The 18,520-nt window shown below is 40.5% G+C and overlaps 1 protein-coding gene across 1 annotated transcript; it reads right to left on the bottom strand.

The window, feature by feature from the left end:
- Positions 1 to 281: 281 nt before the first annotated feature.
- Positions 282 to 821, bottom strand: LOC129681428 (FANCD2 opposite strand protein-like). Its single transcript, XM_055613340.1, has one exon. It carries the CDS (start codon positions 819 to 821, stop codon positions 282 to 284), a length of 540 nt encoding a protein of 179 aa, XP_055469315.1.
- Between the last annotated feature and the right edge of the window lie 17,699 nt (positions 822 to 18,520).

Below are 18,520 nucleotides of genomic sequence, written 5' to 3'. Positions count from 1 at the left end.
GACTGGCTGGCTTGTGTGGTTTAACTCTTCTTTAGCACATATGTATGTCTATGGTAGTTTAACTTTTAAATATCCGTCCAGCTTTTAAGCAGAAATATTCTTTGCTCAGTCTCGTTGGTCCTGCTCCTGAAGAGGAACTTCTGGATTTTTACAGCTTGACAGAATGGCGAAATATAAGGTACAATGTCATAGTTTGATTTATATGGACAGGTCTATGTAAGTTCCGGGTACATACATACCATAAACAGTGGTGTGAAGTACAGGTGTCAGACTGGAACTCTTTACTGAGAGTGTTGCAGGGCAAAGGTGCACTTTTTGTATATTGCGTATAGCAGAAGAATCGAACGTAGCATCTCTTTGCACATAGACATTGTCATCTCAATCTGAGGCTCCTTAAGTCCAGTCGGCCACCGTTGCTCCTTGCTGACAATTTTCGAGAAAGCTGATGTGTCTGAAACTTTGAAGGTTCCACTCCACTTGGGTGGCTGGATAGTAACATCGCTGCCAAAGACAGCATCCAATCCAATGAGGCGGATGGGCTGAGGCTTCCTAATCATCACTCTCTTGTCTGCAGATCTGATCCATTGCTCTGGTGGGTGGCTCGGTAACTCTGAGCTCAAGATGCTTTCCACCACTGGGGTGTCGAAGAATACAGAAACTTCTTGAAAGCACTGTTGCACTTCAAAATCAGAAGGGCTCCGTGGGAAGCAAGGAGAGACCCTAAAAGGGTGTATGGATGAGAAGGTAGGTTTTGAGCGCCTCAGCCATCTCAAATTTTCATCCAGGGTGGTCCATGGTGACCAGAGCCTGTAGCTTGCCATTGGCACTGTGACTATGTTCCCCCACATAGCACAGACTACAGAGTAAGCTGAGTGTTTTCTCTACCCGGTGCCTAGCAACCACCTTTGTGACCCAACACTGAAAGAACCTGACCAATAATAGCAGGGCTGGAGTTTAAAGGAGCCCCTCTGCAGCTGAAGCCAGAACATCTGTATTGAGGCTTCCTGGGCAAAAGAGGACAATCTGTGAGCTGGGACAGTTTGGATCCAGGTCACCCGTGACCATCTCTAAAGAATAAGAGTAGAAAATATTCAACACCTCTGCACTTCCCCTTGACCAAGCATAGGCCTCCCTGCTCAGTGACTGAGACAAGTAAAGGCAACAGTGGGTGACTGAGATAGCAGAAGCAGCAGCAATACAGGCTTCCCAGGTTGGCAGCTGTGGCTAGCCCAAGCAGGAGCCTCCATGCTCAGTGACTAAGATGGCAAAGGCTGCTTCTCCAAGCAAGAGCCGCCTTGCAAGTGACTGAGACAGCAAAGACAGCTGCCCCAAGCAGAAGCCTCCAGGCTCTGTAACTGAGACAGCAGAAGAAGTTGGACAGTCTCTCTGTCCTGCAGGCAAACAATGAACACAACAGAGCTGACATATCTCCGACATTCTCTTTAGCCAATGTGGGCCCAAATCTGAGAGTAGAGAACAGAGGGGAATCCCTGTGCTTTCCGATTAGGCCTGAGAGCCAGTTAGAGTGAATTCAAGTGAGTGCTTGCAAAGCCCCAGATCCAGGATCCCCCTACTCTAGCAGCCAGACATCTGATTCCTCCCACCCACAACACCACTGTGGGCAAGATAGGGATCCTTGGAACAGTGTTATCAACAATGAAGCCTCCATTCTGTGGATTTTCCAGTGGAGTTCAGGCAAACAATTCCGGGAGCCTAGACAGATCTGAATACCAGGACAGTACAACAGGCCTGTAGGCCACTGAGGTATTCAGGGCACCTGCAAATGCACATTGCACCTACAAAGAGTACCAGCACCCCCTCCTGCATTTAATCTCTACTCTTCCAGGCATCCATTAAATCACACATCAATTCCAACACCTTAATAGTGGAAGACTTCAGCACTCCATTCTTACCAAGGGACAAATCATCTAGACAGAAGCTCAATAGGGAAATAATGGCATGTACAGAGGTCCTAAATCAAATGGACCTAATGGATTTCACATTTCACCCATCAGAATGGCTAGGATCAACAACTCAAATGATAACACATGCTGGAGAGGATGTGGAGAATGGGGGACCCTCCTCCATTGCTAGTGGAAATGTAAACTTGTACAACCACTTTGAAAAGGAATCTGGTGCTTTCTCAGTAAATTAGGAATAGTGCTACCTCAAGATCCAGCAATACTACTCCCAGGAAAACATACAGAATTTGCACAAGTACACAACCAGGACATTTGCTCAACCATGTTTGCAACAGCTTTATTTGTGATAGCCAGAATCTGGAAACAACCCAGATGTCCCTTAATGGAGGGATGGATACAGAAATTGTGGTACATTTACACAATGGAATACTATTCAGCAATTAAAAACAAGGAAATCATCAAATTTGCAGGCAAATGGTGGGAACTAGAAAAGATCATCATGGGTGAGGTATCCCAGATGCAGAAAAACACACATGGCACATCCTCACTTATGTGAATATTAGACATATAATATAGGATAAACATACTAAAATCTGTACACCTAAAGAGGCTAAGCAAGAAGGAGGACCCTAGGTATGATGCTCAATCTTCATTCAGAAAGGCAAACAGGATAGACATCAGAAGAGGGAGAAAACACAGAACAGAAACCTACCACAGAGGGCCTCTGAAAGACTCTACCCAGCAGAGATATCAAAGCAGATGCTGGGCAGATTGAAGGCAATCTTATGAAAGAAGGGAGAGATATAAGATGAGGAAGGGATAGGTGCTCCACAAGGAGAGCAACAGAACCAAAGATCTTGGCACAGGGTTCATTTATGAAACTGATACTCCAACCAAGGAACATGCATGGAGATTACCTAGAACCCCTGCACTTGATGTAGCTCACGGCATCTCAGTCTCCAAGTGGGCTCCCTAGTAGTAGGAACAAAGACTGTCAGTGACATGAACTCAATGGCTGACTCTTTGATCACCTCCCTCTAAGCATGGAGCAACCTTATCAAGCCACAGAGAAAGACAATGCAGCCAGTCTTGATGAAACCTGATAGACTAGGATCAGATGGAAAGGGAGAAGGACCTCTCCTACCAATTGACTGGGGGAGAGTATAGGAGGAGTAGAAGGATGGAAGGTAGAGGAGGGAGAGAATACAGAGGGAATACAAAATGAATAAAGTGTAATTAATAAATAATTTTAAAAAAGAAAAAAAAAGAAACCCAGAATCTCTAAAACAATAGTCTACTATTAAAGATCTTCAGGAAGTATCTTCATTTCTGAATGGTCCTTGGTTGAAGTATCAGTCTCAGAAATAACCCCAGTGCCCAGACATTTGGTTCTATTGCTCTCCCTGTGAAGCTCCTGTCCCTTCCAGGTCTTTCTTTCTCCATCTCTTTCATAAGATTTCCTGCACTCAGCCCAAAGTTTTGCCATGAGTCTCAGCCTCTACTTTGATAACCTGCAGGGTAGAGTCTTTAAGAGACCCTTTGTGGTAGGTTCCTGTCCTGTTCCCTGTTTCTCCCTCTTCCGATGTCCATTCCCTTTGCCTTTCTGAATATGGGTTGAGCATAATACCCAGTGTTCTCCAATCAAATGGAACTAAGAGACATCTACAGAACCTTTCACCCGAACATAAAACAATTTACCTTCTTCTCAGCACCCCATGGAACCTTCCCTAAAATAGACCATGTAATTGGTCACAAAGAAAGCCTCAGCAGGACAAGAAGATTGACATAATTTCTTGTATCCTGTCTGACCAGCATGGACTTAAGCTGGAACTCAAAAACAACAGAAATAGGAAAAAGCCTAGACACACATGGAAACTGAAAAACTTGCTACTCAATGACAGCTGGGTCAGGGAAGAAATGAAGGAATTAAAGTCTTCCTAGAATTCAATGATAATGAAAGCACAATATATCCAGACTTCTGGGAGCACAATGAAAGTAGTGTTAAAAGGAAAGTTCATAGCACTAAGTGCCTTCAAGAAGAAATTCAAAACATCTCATTCAAGCAACTTAATGGTCATCTGAAAGCCTAGGGATATAAAAAAGAAGCAGACATACCCACCAGGAGTAAACAGCTGGAAATAATAAAACTCAAGGCTGAAATTAATAAATAAAAATAAACTGGAAGTTTTATTTTTTTCTACAAATAAAACCATTCAAAGAATCAATGAAACCAAGAGCTAGTTCTTTTATAAAATCAACAAGGCAGACAAACCCTTAGGTAAACTAACTGAAAGTTTGAAAAACACTATCCAAATCAACAAAATTAGAAATGAAAAAGGGGACATAACAACAGACATTGAGGAAATTCAGATAATCATTAGTCATATTTAAAAAGCCTATACACCACAAAATTTGAAAATCTAAATGAAATAGACAAGTTTCTTGATAGATTCCACTTACCAAAGCTGAATCAAGACCAGATAAATAAATTAAATAGCATTATATCTTCTAAGAAAATAGAAGCTGTGATCAAAAGTCTCCCACCCAAAAAAAGAAAAAGCCCAGGGCCAGAGGGTTTCAGGGAAGAATTCTACTATAACTTCAAAGAAGAGCTAACACCAATACTCTTCAAACTCTTCCACAAAACAGAAACAGAAGGAACATTACCAAACTCATTCTATGAGACCACAGTCATTGTGGTACATAAACCTCATAAAGACCAACAAAGAAAGAGAATTTCAGGCCAATCTCCCTTATTAATATTGATGTAAAAATACTCATCAAAATACTTGCAAACCGAATCCAAGAACACATCAAAGATATCATCCACTATAACCAAGTAGGCTTCATCCCAGGTATGTAGGGGTGGATCAATATTCCGAAATCCATCAATGTGATCCACCGTATAAACAAACTGAAAGCAAAAAATAACACATGATAATCTACTTAGATGCCAAAAAAGCATTTGATAAAATCCAACATTCGTTTATGTTTAAAGTCTTGGAGAGAACAGGGATACAAGGCACTTACATACATATAGTAAAAGCAATATACAGCAAGCCTATAGCCAACATCAAACTAAATGGAGAGTAACATAAAACAATTCTACTGAAACATGGGATTCTGGATTTCTTGTTATTCCATATGAAGTTGAGATTTTTTTTTTCTTTCACGTTCTGTAAAGGATTGTGTTGGTAATCTGATGGAAATTGCCTTGAATCTGTAGATTGCTTTTGGTAAGATGGCCATTTATACTATGTTAATCCTACCAAGTCATGAGCATGGGAAATCTTTCGATCTTCTGATATCTTCTATTTCTTTCTTCAGAGTCTGGAAGATTTTTTGTTTTTTTTTTCATACATGTCTTTGACCTGTTTGGTATTCACTTTGCATCCCAGCTGTAGCCACCACTGTCATTCCTTTCCAGTCCTACCTTCCCTCCTTCATCTCCGCCAATGCCCCTCTTTAACTCTACTAATAGTGGAGGTCCTCCTCCCTTTCCATCTGACCCTAGCTTTTCAGATCTAATCAGGACTGGATGCATTGTCTTCCTCTATGGCCTGGTAAGGCTGCTCCCTCTTCAGAGGAAGGTGATAAAAGAGCCAGATGCTGAATTCAGTTCAGAGAAAGTCAATGCTCCCCTTAATAAGGAACCCACTTATACACTGAGCTGCCATGGGAAACATCTGTGCATGGGTTCTAGGTTATCTCCATGCATGGTCCTTGTTCTCAGAAAGACCCCTGGGGCCAGATTTCTTGGTTCTGTTGCTCTCCTTGTGGAGCTTCTGTACCCTCCAGGTCTTTCTATCCCCCCCCTCCTTTCAGAAGATTCCCTGCACTCTTATTACTATTGCTCTATAGTACATCTTGAGATTACGGATGGAGATACCTCCAGATGATTTGTTTTTGTAAATGATTGTTTCAGCAATTCTGGGTTTGTTTTTTTTTTCATATGAAACTGAGAATTGTACTTTAAGGATCTGTAAAGATTTAGGATTGGGAGGGAATGAGAGAGGGGGCACAGCTGGGATACAAAACGAATAAACTGTAATTAATATAAAAAATAAAAATTTAATTTAAATAAAAAGAATTTTGTTGGTGTTTTGATGGGAATTGAATTGAATCTGTAGACTGCTTTTGGCAGTATGGTCATTTTCACTATGTTAATCCTACTGATCCATGAGCATGGGAGATTTCTCCATCTTCTGATATCTTCTTCAATTTCTTTCTTCAGAGAATTGAAGTTTTGTTGAAACACATCTTTCACTTCCTTTGTTAAGAGTCACATGAGGCTACTTTTTGTTATTAGTGGCTATTGTGAAGGATGTAGTTTACCTAATTTCTTTCTCAGCTCTTTTCTCTTTCATATACAAAAAGGCTACTGATTTTTTTGAGTTAATTTTGCATCCAGCCACATTGCTGAAGGTGTTTTCAGCTAAAGGAGTTCTCTGGTTGTTTTTTGGGGGGTCACTCATGTATACTATCATATCACCTGCAAATATTGATCCTTTGACTTCTTCTTTTCCAAATTTTATCCCCTTGATCTCTTTAGTGCTTTTATTGCTCTAGCTTCAAATACAATGTTGAAGAGATATGGAGAGAGTGGGTAGCCTTGCTTTGTCCCAGTTTTCAGTGGTATTGATTTAAGTTTCATTCTATTTACTTGGATGTTGGCTATACGTTTGCTGTATATTGTCTTTTTTCTGTTTATGTATGTGCCTTGTATCCCTGATCTCTCCAATACTTTAAACATGGATGTGTGTTGGATTTTGCCAAATGCTTTCTCATCAATTAAGGAGATGATCATGTGGATTTTTTCCTTCAATTTCTTGGTGGGTTACATTGAGGAGTTTTCATATATTGGACCACACCTGAATGTCTGGGATGAAGCCTACTTGGTCATAGTTGATGATATCTTTTATGTGTTCTTGGATTTGATTTGCAAGTATTTTGTTGAGTATATTCACATCAATGTCCATAACAGAGGTAGATCTGAAGTTTTCTTTTTTCTTATGTCTTTGTGTGGTTTAGGTATAGAGGTGACTGTGGTTTGATAGAATGAGTTTGGCAAAGATCCTTCTGTCACTATTTTGTGGAATAGTTTGAGGAGAATTGGAGTTAGGTCTTCTTTGAAGTTCTGATAGAATTCTGCACTGAAACCCTGGCCTTGGGCTTATTTTTGGAAGGGAGATTTTGATGATTTCTATTTCCTTGTGGGATATAGGACTATTAAATCTATTTGTCTGGTCTTGATTTAATTTTGGTAAATGGAATCAATCAAGAAAATTGTCCATTTCATTTACATTTTCAAATTCTATGGCATGTAGGCTTTTATAGTAAGACCTAATGATTGTTTGGATTTTCTCAGTGTCTGTCTTTATGTCCCCCTTTTTCTTTCTGATTTTGCTGATTTGAATAGTTTCTCTCTATCTTTTAGTTAGTTTGACAAAGGGTTTGTTTATCTTGTTGATTTTCTCAAAGAACCAGCTCATGGTCTCATTGTTTCTGTGAATTGTTTTCACTGATTCTAATTCATTTATTTCAGCTATGAGTTTGATTATTTCAAATTGTCTACTCCCATTGAGTGGGTCTTCTTTTTTTTTCCCCCTAGGGCTTTTAGGTGTGCCGTTAAGTTGCTTGTATGATATGTCTCAAACTTTTTTCTGGAGGCACTTAGTGCTATGAACTTTCCTCTTAGCACTGCTTTCATTGTGTCCCATAACTTTGGTAAGTTGGGCCTTCATTTTCATTGAATTTTGGGAAGTCTCTAATTTCTTTTTTCATTTCTTCTCTGACCAAGCTATCAATGATTAGAGAGGTCTTTGTTTTCCATGTGTATGTAGGCTTTTTGTTATTTCTATTGTTGAGGTCTTGTTTTAGGCCATTAAGGTCTGATATTATACAAGGGATTATTTCAATCTTCTTATATCTGTTGAGGCTTGCTTTGTGCCCAAATGTATGGTCAGTTTTTGAGACAGTTTCATGAGGTGCTGAAAAGAAGGTATACTCTTTTGAGTTTGGGGAAAATAACTGTAGACATCTATTAGGCCCATTTAATTTGAGACATATGCAATTGTCATTATTTCCCTATACAGCTTCTGTCTAGATGATCTGTCCCCTGGTAAGAGTGGAGTGTTGAAATCTCCCACTATTTAGGCTTTGGGTTTGATGTGTGATTTAAGTTTTAATAATGTTTCATTTACAAATGGAGGTGGTCTTATATTTGGGGCATAGATGTTTAGGGTTGTGATATCCTCCTGGTGGATTTTTCCTTTGATGAGAATGAATTGCCCATCCTTATCTTTTTTATTAATTTTGGTTGAAAGTCTATTTTATTAGATATTAGAATAGCTACCCCAACTTGTTTTCTGGGTACGTTTGCTTGAAAAACATTTTCTAGCTCTTTACTCTGAGGTAGTGTTTATCTTTGTTGCAGAGGTGTGTTTCTTGGATGCAGCAGAATGTTGGGTCCTGTTTACACAACCATTCTGTTAGTCTGTGTCCTTTTATTGTAAAGTTAAGTCCATCGATGTTGATAGACGTGAACAATTAATGTTAGTTTCTTTTATTGTGGAGTTGATGCTGTTACTGTGTTTTAATGTTTTTTTTTTTTGCTTTTAATATTTTGTTGTAAAGTTATTTACATCCTGTGTTTTTTGGAGTGTAGTTGATTTCATTGATTGGAGGGTTCCTTCTAGTGTCTTCTATAGGGCTAGTTTGCTGTGCAGATATTGTTTAAGTTTAGTTTTGTCATTGAATATTTTGTTTTTTCCAACTATGTTGATTGGAAGCTTAGCTGGGTATAGTAGTCTGGATTGGCGTCTGTTCAGACCATGACATCTGCCCAGGCCTTTCTGGCTTTCATAGTTTCTGTTGAGAAGTCTGATATGATTTTGATAAATCTACCTTCATATGTTACTTGGCCATTTTCCCTTGTTGCTTTTAATATTTTTTTTCTTTGTTCTGTAGATTTAGTGTTTTGACTATTATGTGACATGATGAGTTTCTTTTCTGGTCTAGTCTATTTGATGTTCTGTAGGCCTCTTGTATGTTTATGGACATTTCTTTCTGTAAGTTGGGAAAATTTACTTCTATAATTTTCTTGAAAATATTTTCTAGATTGAAGCCTGGAATCTTCTTTTTCATCTACTCCTATTATTCTTAGATTTTGTCTCTTCTATCTCTTCTATTCTGTTGGTGATGCTTTCTTTTGTGGTTCCTGATCTTTTCTCCAAGCTCTCCAGCTCTAGGGGTTTCTCTGTTTGTGATTTCCTTAATGATTCTAATTCTGTTTTCATGTCTTGCACCATTTCTTTCATCTGTTTGAATGTGGATTCCTGTCTTTCCATGATGGCCTCCAATTTTTTCTTTGTTTCCTTTCTATATGCCTCCACTTGTGCCTATATTTTTTGGCTGTATTTGTCTGTATTTCTTTGATTGTTTTGGTCATTTCCTCTCTATGTGCCTCCAATTGTGCCTCTATTTGTTTGGCTTTCTTTGCCTGTACTTCTTTGAGAGCTTTGTTTGTTTTCTCTTTGTTTGCCTCTTATAACTGAAAAGGCATAGAATTTGAGATAATTTTCCTGTGTTTCCAATGAATTAAAGTATTCATTTATTTTTAGGGTTTCTGTTGAAACCATGATATCCTGATTTTTGTGTAATGTGTTCTTATTCTGACCTCTAACCATCTGCTTATCTGTGACATTTCCTGTTTGTTCCTGGAGTCTGTACCTCAGACTGGATCCCTCTGTCTCTGGTATCTGGAGTATTCTTCATGAAGATGAGAGTGGACCTCCGTTCAAGAGTGGATGTTGGTGTTTCAGCTGTAGCTTTAGGGAGGAAGGTCACAGGCGCATGTGTACAAGGATGAGAGTGCGCATAGAAGTGTTCCTTTAAGGACAAGGTGCTAGTCCATGTAGATGCCTGGAAGGGTGGAGTGTAAGTGCAGTTGGGGGTGCTGGCACCGTTTGTGGGTACAATGTGCATGCACAGGTGCCCTTATTTCCCTTGTGGCCCACAAGTCTGTGGTACTGTCCTCCATGAATTCAGATCTGTCTGTGTTGCACCATCTTGGCTCCAGGAATTGTTTGCCTAGACTGCAGTGGGAAACCCACAGATTAGGAGTTTCAATGTTGTGTGTCAGGGACCACCTGAGAGAACTTGCCAACTTCAGAGACCACCTGTGGAAGCTCACCAACTTGCCTCAATTTGCCCGTTCCCTTACCTGCAGTAAACATACTGCTTGGAGATGTCCGTTCCCTTACCTGCGGTAAACAGCAGAGATGTGCTCACAGAACCATGGCTTATCACAAGATGTTTCAGGGCCCTGGCAGAGAAGAATCTGTAATTTTTCACCCACCCTACTTCCTTATCCTGAACCCTTTATAAAAGCTGACTCTGCTCAGTAAAGTTAGTCCTTGACAAGCACCTGTTTGCTTGGGCTCATTCTTTTTTCTCCGCTCATCTTTTCACAGGTTTGGATTCTCTTCTATCCCCGCGAATAACAAGCTCCGCTGTCCGGGGCAGTTGTGAGTGTTGTCCCAAGGATCCCTATGTTGCCTACAGTGGGGGAGTGGGTGGGAGCAATCTGACGTCTGGCTGATAGAGTAGACAGACAATGGATCTGTGGCTCTGCAGGTACTCATATGAAGGTGCACTCAATTGAAGGTGCACTCCCTTGCTTGGAGGGCTAAACAGAAAACACAAGGTTTCCCCCTGTTTTATACTCACAGATTTGTGCTCACAGGGACAAATAAAAATGTAGAACATCTGTCAGCTCAGTGATGTTCACTGTTTGTCCTCCAAGCAGGGAGACAGGTACTTGAGGCAGCTGCCTCTGCCTCTGCTTTCTCAGTCACAGAGCATGGAGGTTCCTGCTTGGAGCAGTCACTGCCCACCACAGCCACAGACCTGGGAGGCCAATACATTGCCTCTCCCTCTAAGGGCCCTCCCCACCAGCAGCAGGGAGGCTTGTGCTTAGGGCAAGGAAAAGTGTGTATGTGTGTGTGTGGGGGGGGCGGTGAATGTTCACCGCTCTCAGACCCCAGAGCTGTCAAAGGGTGACCTGGATCCAAACTGGCCCAACTCATAAGTTGTCCCCTCTCACCCAGGAAGCCTCAGTGTTGGTGTTCTATTTTCATCTGCCCCCCCCCCCAATTTCAGAGTTTCAGATCCTGCGCTCCCAGATATGCTGCACGCTGTTTGCTGCCATTTTGAACTCCCCCTGCTTGCTGTTTTAATGATGCAATTAAAAAAGCCATGGTGACTTGCCTACAAACATGCTAAAAATGAGATAACAGTTTTGGCTAACCACTGCCGATCTTTTTTGCCCTGGAGTATACTAAAAGCAGTTGACTTGTTTTGCAAGGAGCCTATCTGAAGCTTCTTGCAGAACTGCCTTTGCATTCTTTAGAAAAACAGGGATCCCAGCATTCAGGAGGCAGTGAAAGGCAGATCTCTATGAATTCAAGGCCAGCCTAGTCTACAAACCTAGTTCCAGGCTACCCAGAGCTACATAGCAAGACACTGTCTCAAAACAAACAAACAAACAAACTATATGGCAGAAAGTAATTACATAAATTCATTAATGGAATTAGTGGATATGTGCATATTCTCCTTAAGGTCTTTGAACATATTCATTATAGCTATTTTGAAGTCCTTTTCTTACGCCTCAGCTATATTAAATTTCTCGGAGCCTACTATAGTTAGGCTGTTGAGCCCTAGTGAGAGACATTTTCTCCTGGCTGTTGATGATTTTATGCTGGTGTCTAAGAATCTGGATTTGGAATAATTGTAACTCTAGGTGTTGGTTTCTGGTCTTGTCTGTTGCCTTGGTGTTCTGTTCTTTTGATTCTGATGCCTGTTTTGGATCTGAAGAGAATATCATGGCTATGAGCTGCTTGGTATAGAGAGTTTCTGAGGCCCTGCCACCTGTGGCCATTGGAGGTCCCTGGTTGAATGTGTTTCTAGGTATTGGGAGCTAACACCAAAGGAGTGGGGCTGGGCTTGGGGCAGAGGTATTGAGAGGAACTACAAGAAGAAAGCTAAGTTGGCTCTAAGGATCTGTGGAGCTCCAAGGGAATGGAGAAAGAGAAGGAAGGCAGGCCCATACAGGGATCTGCTAGAGGGCTGAGGATGAGACAGGGGAATTGGAAATGGAGAACAAGAAGGATAGTTAAAATTGCTTACCTGATTTCCAGGCTGTGGGTGCCCAGGTAGAGAGTGCCTCCAGGTGTTGTCTGAGACAGAGGGATGGGATAAGGGAAGGAGGCTATAGGAGACCTATGTAGTCCCCTGGGAATTAGGCCAGAGAGGAAGCAGAAAATATTTACAGATTTAAGAAACATAACCCCCCAAAGGTAAACAAGAAGTTGTCACTCTTAGACTGCTGTGGTAGATATGTCAAGAGCAATCTCTAATAATTCTTTATCAAGATCATCTCTCTTTCAAGTATGAGGTGAAATAAACATACAGTCAATGAGCATAATCAGATAATTTGTTGCTAGAAGAATTTCACCAGTAGAAATACTAAGTAAAGTAGTTTGGGCTGAAAAAAAAATGATGCTGGGTAGAAAAAAAGGCAACTTTCATAAAATGGGGGACATTTAGTTGGGGCACGTTTACAATTTCAGATGTTTAGCCGTAATCATCATGGTGTTATGTATAGTAGTGTTAAAAAGCAGACATGGTGATGTAGAAGGAGCTAAGAGTTCTACATCTTGATTTGAAGAAGATTTTATACCACACTTGGCATAGCTTGAGTATATGAGAAATCAAAGCCTACTCCCACAGTGACACTCTTTCTCCCACAAGGCCACACCTACTGCAACAATGCCACTCCTCCTAATAGCACCACTCCCAATGGGACAAGCATTTAAACACATGAGTATATAGAGGCCATACCTATTCAGACCACCACATTCCACACACTGGCCCCCATAGATGAGCAACCACAATATAATGCAAAATGCATTTATTCCAACTTCAAAAGTCTTCCTAGTCTATCATAGTCTCAACAATGTTTAAAAATCCAAAGTTTGAAGTATTTTTGGAGATTCATGCAATTTTTTTTAATTTTAATTTTTATTAATTACAGTTTATTCACTTTGTGTCCCCCATGTAACTCCTTCTCCCTTTCCAATGCTACCCTCCCTCCCCCTTCTCCACCCATGCCCTTCCCCAAGTCCACTGATAGGGGAGGACCTCCTCCCTTTCCTTCTGATCCTATTCTATCAGGTCTCATCAGGAGTGGCTGCATTGTCTTCCTCTGTGTCCTGGTAAGGCTTCTCCCCCCCTCAGGGGAAGGTGATCAAAGAGCAGGCCAATCAGTTCATGTCAGAGACAGTCCTTGTTCCCATTACTATGGCACTCACTTGGACACTGAACTGCCATGGGCTACATCTGTGCAGGGGTTCTAGATTATCTCCATCAAAGGTCCTTGGTTGGAGCATGCAATTTCTTAGCTATAATCCCTGCAAACTCAAAATAAAAAAGCAGATACTTCTAACATATCATAGCACAGTGAAGAAATACAGAACAAAAGCAAGAACAAAAACTAGCTAGGCAAACTCCAAACTCCACATCTCCATATCTGATATTAAAATGCTCTTCAGATCTCCAAGTACTTCCAGCTTTGTTGACTGCACCACACTTCTTTCTCTTCAGCCAGTTCCATTTCCTGTTAGTAGCTTTTCTTGGTAGGTATCCCATGTCTCTGACATCTCTAACCTCTTGGGGTCTCCAAGGCAGTCTAGGCTTCACTGTTACAGGTTCACACAATGGCCTCTCTGAGCCTCCATGCAGGGACATTCCTACTACATGCCTGGCCTAGGCAACTTTACTTAGGCACAGAAGGAGATTTCATAACCTCTTTTTCACAATAGCCTCTTTGGGCCTTTATGCAGAAACACCCTTGACACATTCATGGACTCAGCAGGTTTCCTTTGTCATAGAGGGAAATACCATCCTTCATTCTAAAGCTAGAACCATGTAGCCAATGCTGCCAAGTTCTGCTGCTTGCTGGGGCTGGACCATGGCCCCTCATTTAATTACATCTCCACCTGCTTTCTATTTTCCATGTTTTCCTTCACTGTCTAAGCTTGGCTGTCCTGGAACTTGCTCTGTAGAACAGGCTGGACTTGAACTCAGAGATTTGCATACCTCTATCTCCAGAGTGCTAGGATTAAAGGCTTGTGCAACCACACCTGGACCTAAGCATTTCTTTAATTCCCTTTCACAGGGTGGAAGCACAGCTAGGTGGGATTTTGCCCCAAGGTTACCACTCCTTTAATTTCATTTAATATCCTTGAACACAGGATTTAGCTCTCTTCCACTCCCTGGTGCCTCTTTAATCCTTGGACAATATACTTCTTTTTTTTCTTGCTCAGCTTGCTCCCTGACCACAGGATAGAGTCTATTCTAGGCTGTTTTGTGATTTCCTTTGTCAATGCACTTAACCTAAATCTCTTGACCTTAGCATCAGGCAGACTCTTTGGACAAGAGCAAAACGTAGCAACATTTTTCACCAAAATATCATAAGCACAATCTCTAGGCAATGTATTAAAATTCTTCTCCTCTGAAACCATTTGAACCATGCCCCCACAGTTCAAACCATCCTTCTAACCACCATCTTCCATGCTTCTACTAGTATAGCCCATTAAGCCCCACTTAAAACATTCCACTGCTTTCCGTAAGTCCCAAAATCCACATTCTTCCAAACAAAAGCAAGGTCAGGTCTATCACAGTAATACCTCAGACCCTGCTATCAACTTCTGTCTTAGTTAGGGTTTACATTGCAGTAAAGAAACAGCATGACCAAGGCAACTCTTTTAAAGGCGAACATTTAGTGGCAGCTGGCTTATAGTTTCAGAGGCTTAGTCCATTATCATCATGATGGCAGCATGGTAGTGTCCAGAGAAACATGGTCTTGGAGAAGGAGCTGAGAGTTCTACCTCTTGATCTGAAGGCAGCAGAAGGAGACTGGACTCTACACTTGGCGGAGCTTGAGCAAAGGAGACCTCAAAGACATCCCTCAAAGCAAGACCACACCTGTTTCAAAAAGACCACACCTCTAATAGTGCCACTCCCCATGAGACAAACATTTAAACATATGAGGCTATAGGTGCCATACCTATTTAGCCCACCACAGAGAGGAAACTATTTTAACATGCATGCTCTAAGCCAGTATTAACACTATTAAACCCATTCCAGCTTGACTATATGCATTTGAAAGGCAAATGTAAATACATGGGTATATTAGGAAATCCTACTCTTGTGTGTCTGCTGTTCTTGTGACTACAAATATTAGAAACAAAGATGTCAAATTCTACTCAGTGCTTTCATATGACTTCAAATATAGAGATCTCCACTCATAGATAAACTCAAGAGAAACAAACCTATATGATACAAAATTTGAACAAGAATGTTCATACAAACATTATTATAGTAGTAAAAACAATGGGATGAACTGATGAAGGGATTTTTTAAATGTGATTGCAATAGTGAAATTTCCACTATAATTATCTAGGTAACTTATTTCAAAAGAAGGGTTTGACTCTCTCTGTTGTTGGCAGGCCTCATTGTTTTTTGCTTGGGCAACAAACTGTGTTAGGACAATGTGATAGAGGAATCCTTTTAACCTCTATCTTGCAAGTTAAAGACAGTAGAAAAAGGCTAGGGTTCCTAATCCCCTTCAAGAGAATGCACCCTAGTGATACTAATTACCTTCTAAAGGTTAGACCACCTTTCACCAGTGCTACAAGACAGAGACAAAACCCTTAGCCAGATAGACCTTTGGGGACATTAAAGCCAAATCATAGAAGTGGTCTTTCCGGACAAAGAAATATTTATAGACATAAAACTGAATAAATATCTGTTATATGCTACCATGTTGACCCTTGAAAACATGATGCTAAATAAAAGAACCAGTCAGGAAAAAAATACATATTACATGATTCTATTTATATGAAATGTCAGAAGATGAAAATGTATAAAGATAAAAGATGAATCAGTAATGAGAGGTGATGAGGAAGTAGAGAATGAAAGTTATATATATATACACAGAGAGAGAGAGAGAGAGAGAGAAAGACTGACTTCCTTTTTTAAATTTTTATTATTAGTTACATTTTATTAACTCTCTATTCCTGCTGTATTCCACTCCCTCATTGCCTCCCAATCCCACCCTCCCTTCCTCATCTCCTCCCTGCCCCTTTCCAAGTCCACTGATTGGGGAGGACCTCCTCCCCTTTCATCTGCCCCTGTTTTATCAGGTATCCTCTGACTTCTTTCTCCTTTCCTTCAGCTTCCAGTTCCTACTTGTTAAAGAGAAGGTGTGCACTCTTTCAGAAAGCAAGAAAGCTCTTCCTGCTTTATAAGACATGTTAGTTAGTTTTTGTTAACTTGACACAAACTAGAGTCACCTCAGAGAGGCAAAATCAATTGAGAAAATGTTTCCATTAGATTGTACTGTAGGCAAGTCTGTGGTAGGATTTTCTTGATTGATGATTGATGTGTGAGAGCCCAGACCACTTAGGGAGTGCCAGGCTAGCAAGGTAGTACTGGATTCCATAAGAAATCAGGCCCAAGAAGATCAAAAAAGGTATTAGATACCTTAGAACTAGAGTTAAGTATGGTTGTGAGCCCTATGAGTGTGCTGGGATTTGAACATAGGTCCTCTGGAAAAGCAGTATGTACTCTTAACTGCTGAACCATCACTCCATACCCAGCTTTTTTGAAACTACATTTGAGATTCCTGGCTGCCATTTGTGACTGACCCTTCAACCCCACATGAAACTTACCTGCCATCCTCTGAGCTGTGGTTCCTTCCTTAATACTTCTATTACAATACTAATTTTTCTTTGGTAGTTTCATTTTTTAAATTTTTATTAATTACACTTTATTCATTTTGTATCCCCCTTGTAACTCCCTTCCTCCTCCCCTCCCAATCCCTCACTTCTTCCCTCTTCTCCACACATGCCCCTCCCCAAGTCCACTGATAGGGGAGGTCTTCTTTTCTTTCCTTCTGATCCTAGTCTATTAGGTCTCATCAGAAGTGGCTGCATTGTCTTCCTCTGTGGCCTGGGAAGGCTGCTCCCCCCTCAGGGGGAAGTGATCAAAGACAAAGAGCAGGCCAATCAGTTCATGTCAGAGACAGTCCTTGTTCCCATTACTATGGAACCCACTTGGACACTGAACTGCCATGGGCTACATCTGTGCAGGGGTTCTAGGTTATCTCCATGCATGGTACTTGGTTGGAGTATCAGTCTCAGGAAAGACTCCTGTGCTCAGATATTTTGATTCTGTTGCTCTCCTTGTGAAGCTCCTGTCCTCTCCAGATCTTACTATTTCCCACTTTTTTCATAAGATTCCCTACACTCTGCCCAAAGGTTGGTCATAAGTCTCATCATCTGCTTTGATAGTCTGCAGGGCAGAGCCTTGCAGAGGCCCTCTGTGGCAGGATCCTGACTTGTTCTCTGTTTTCTCCTTCTGATGTCCATCCTCTTTGACTTTCTACATGGTAATTGAGTGTTTTACCCAGAGTTCTTCCTCTTGATTAGTTTCTTTTGGTGTACAGATTTTAGTAGGATTATCCTATAATAAACCTGCCCACTTATGGACACCTGATCTTTGACAAAGATGCCAAAACTATACAATGGAAAAAAGATAGCATCTTCAACAAATGGTGCTGGTCTAACTGGATGTCTACATGTAGAAAATGCAAATAGGTCCATATTTATCACCCTGCACAAAACCAAAGTCCAAGTGAATCAAAGACTTCCAAATAAAACCAGACACACTAAACCTGTTAGAAGAAAAAGTGGGAACTAACTTTTGATGTATTTTTTTTAATCTTTTTGTTTGGTAGATTATTCACCTGTGTTACCGACACTGATGACAATATGTAGCACATGACAAACACCAAAACAAATGTCATTCAAAACAGAAGAAAACAAACACAGACAAAGAATGACTTGAAATGCCAAGGCTCTCTTTACGTATGAAACAGATATAAAAACTAATATGGAATATATATATATATATATATATATATATATATATATATATATATATATGGGTCTCATGTAGCTCAGGCTGACCTCAAACTTTCAATGTATCCAAGGGTGACCATGAACTCTGATCCTCTAGTTTCTACCCAATAATCAGACAGGCACCATTTCTGCCAACTAAATCACATCCCCAGCCTAATGGATATAAATAGATAGATAGATAGATAGATAGATAGATAGATAGATAGATAGATAGATAGATAGATAAATATGAATATATATAATATATATGGATATATATAATATATAATAATTATATATATGGATATATATATAATTATATATATAATTACTAATAAAATTCTAGCCATATGTTATGGGAATATACAACTTATACCTTGGCATCTGTCAACTTCCCTAAAACAGTGCTTTTCCATCTGATTCAACAGGGAGATTTGGGAAGGCATGAGGGTAGGGTCCTTGCCAATAATTACTGATCCAAGGTTTCTAGTTCAATGAGAGAGAATCTACATCTCTGGATATTTTCCAAATGAGGTTGTTGCTATTGAATGTTCTCTTGGAACCACTACTACA

Source organism: Psammomys obesus, unplaced genomic scaffold (genome assembly GCF_907164565.1).
Source record: "Psammomys obesus unplaced genomic scaffold, mPsaObe1.curated_primary_1811, whole genome shotgun sequence".
Classification (NCBI taxonomy): domain Eukaryota; kingdom Metazoa; phylum Chordata; class Mammalia; order Rodentia; family Muridae; genus Psammomys; species Psammomys obesus.
Note: the sequence above shows the minus strand (reverse complement) of the source record. Positions and strands in the feature narration are given on the sequence as shown.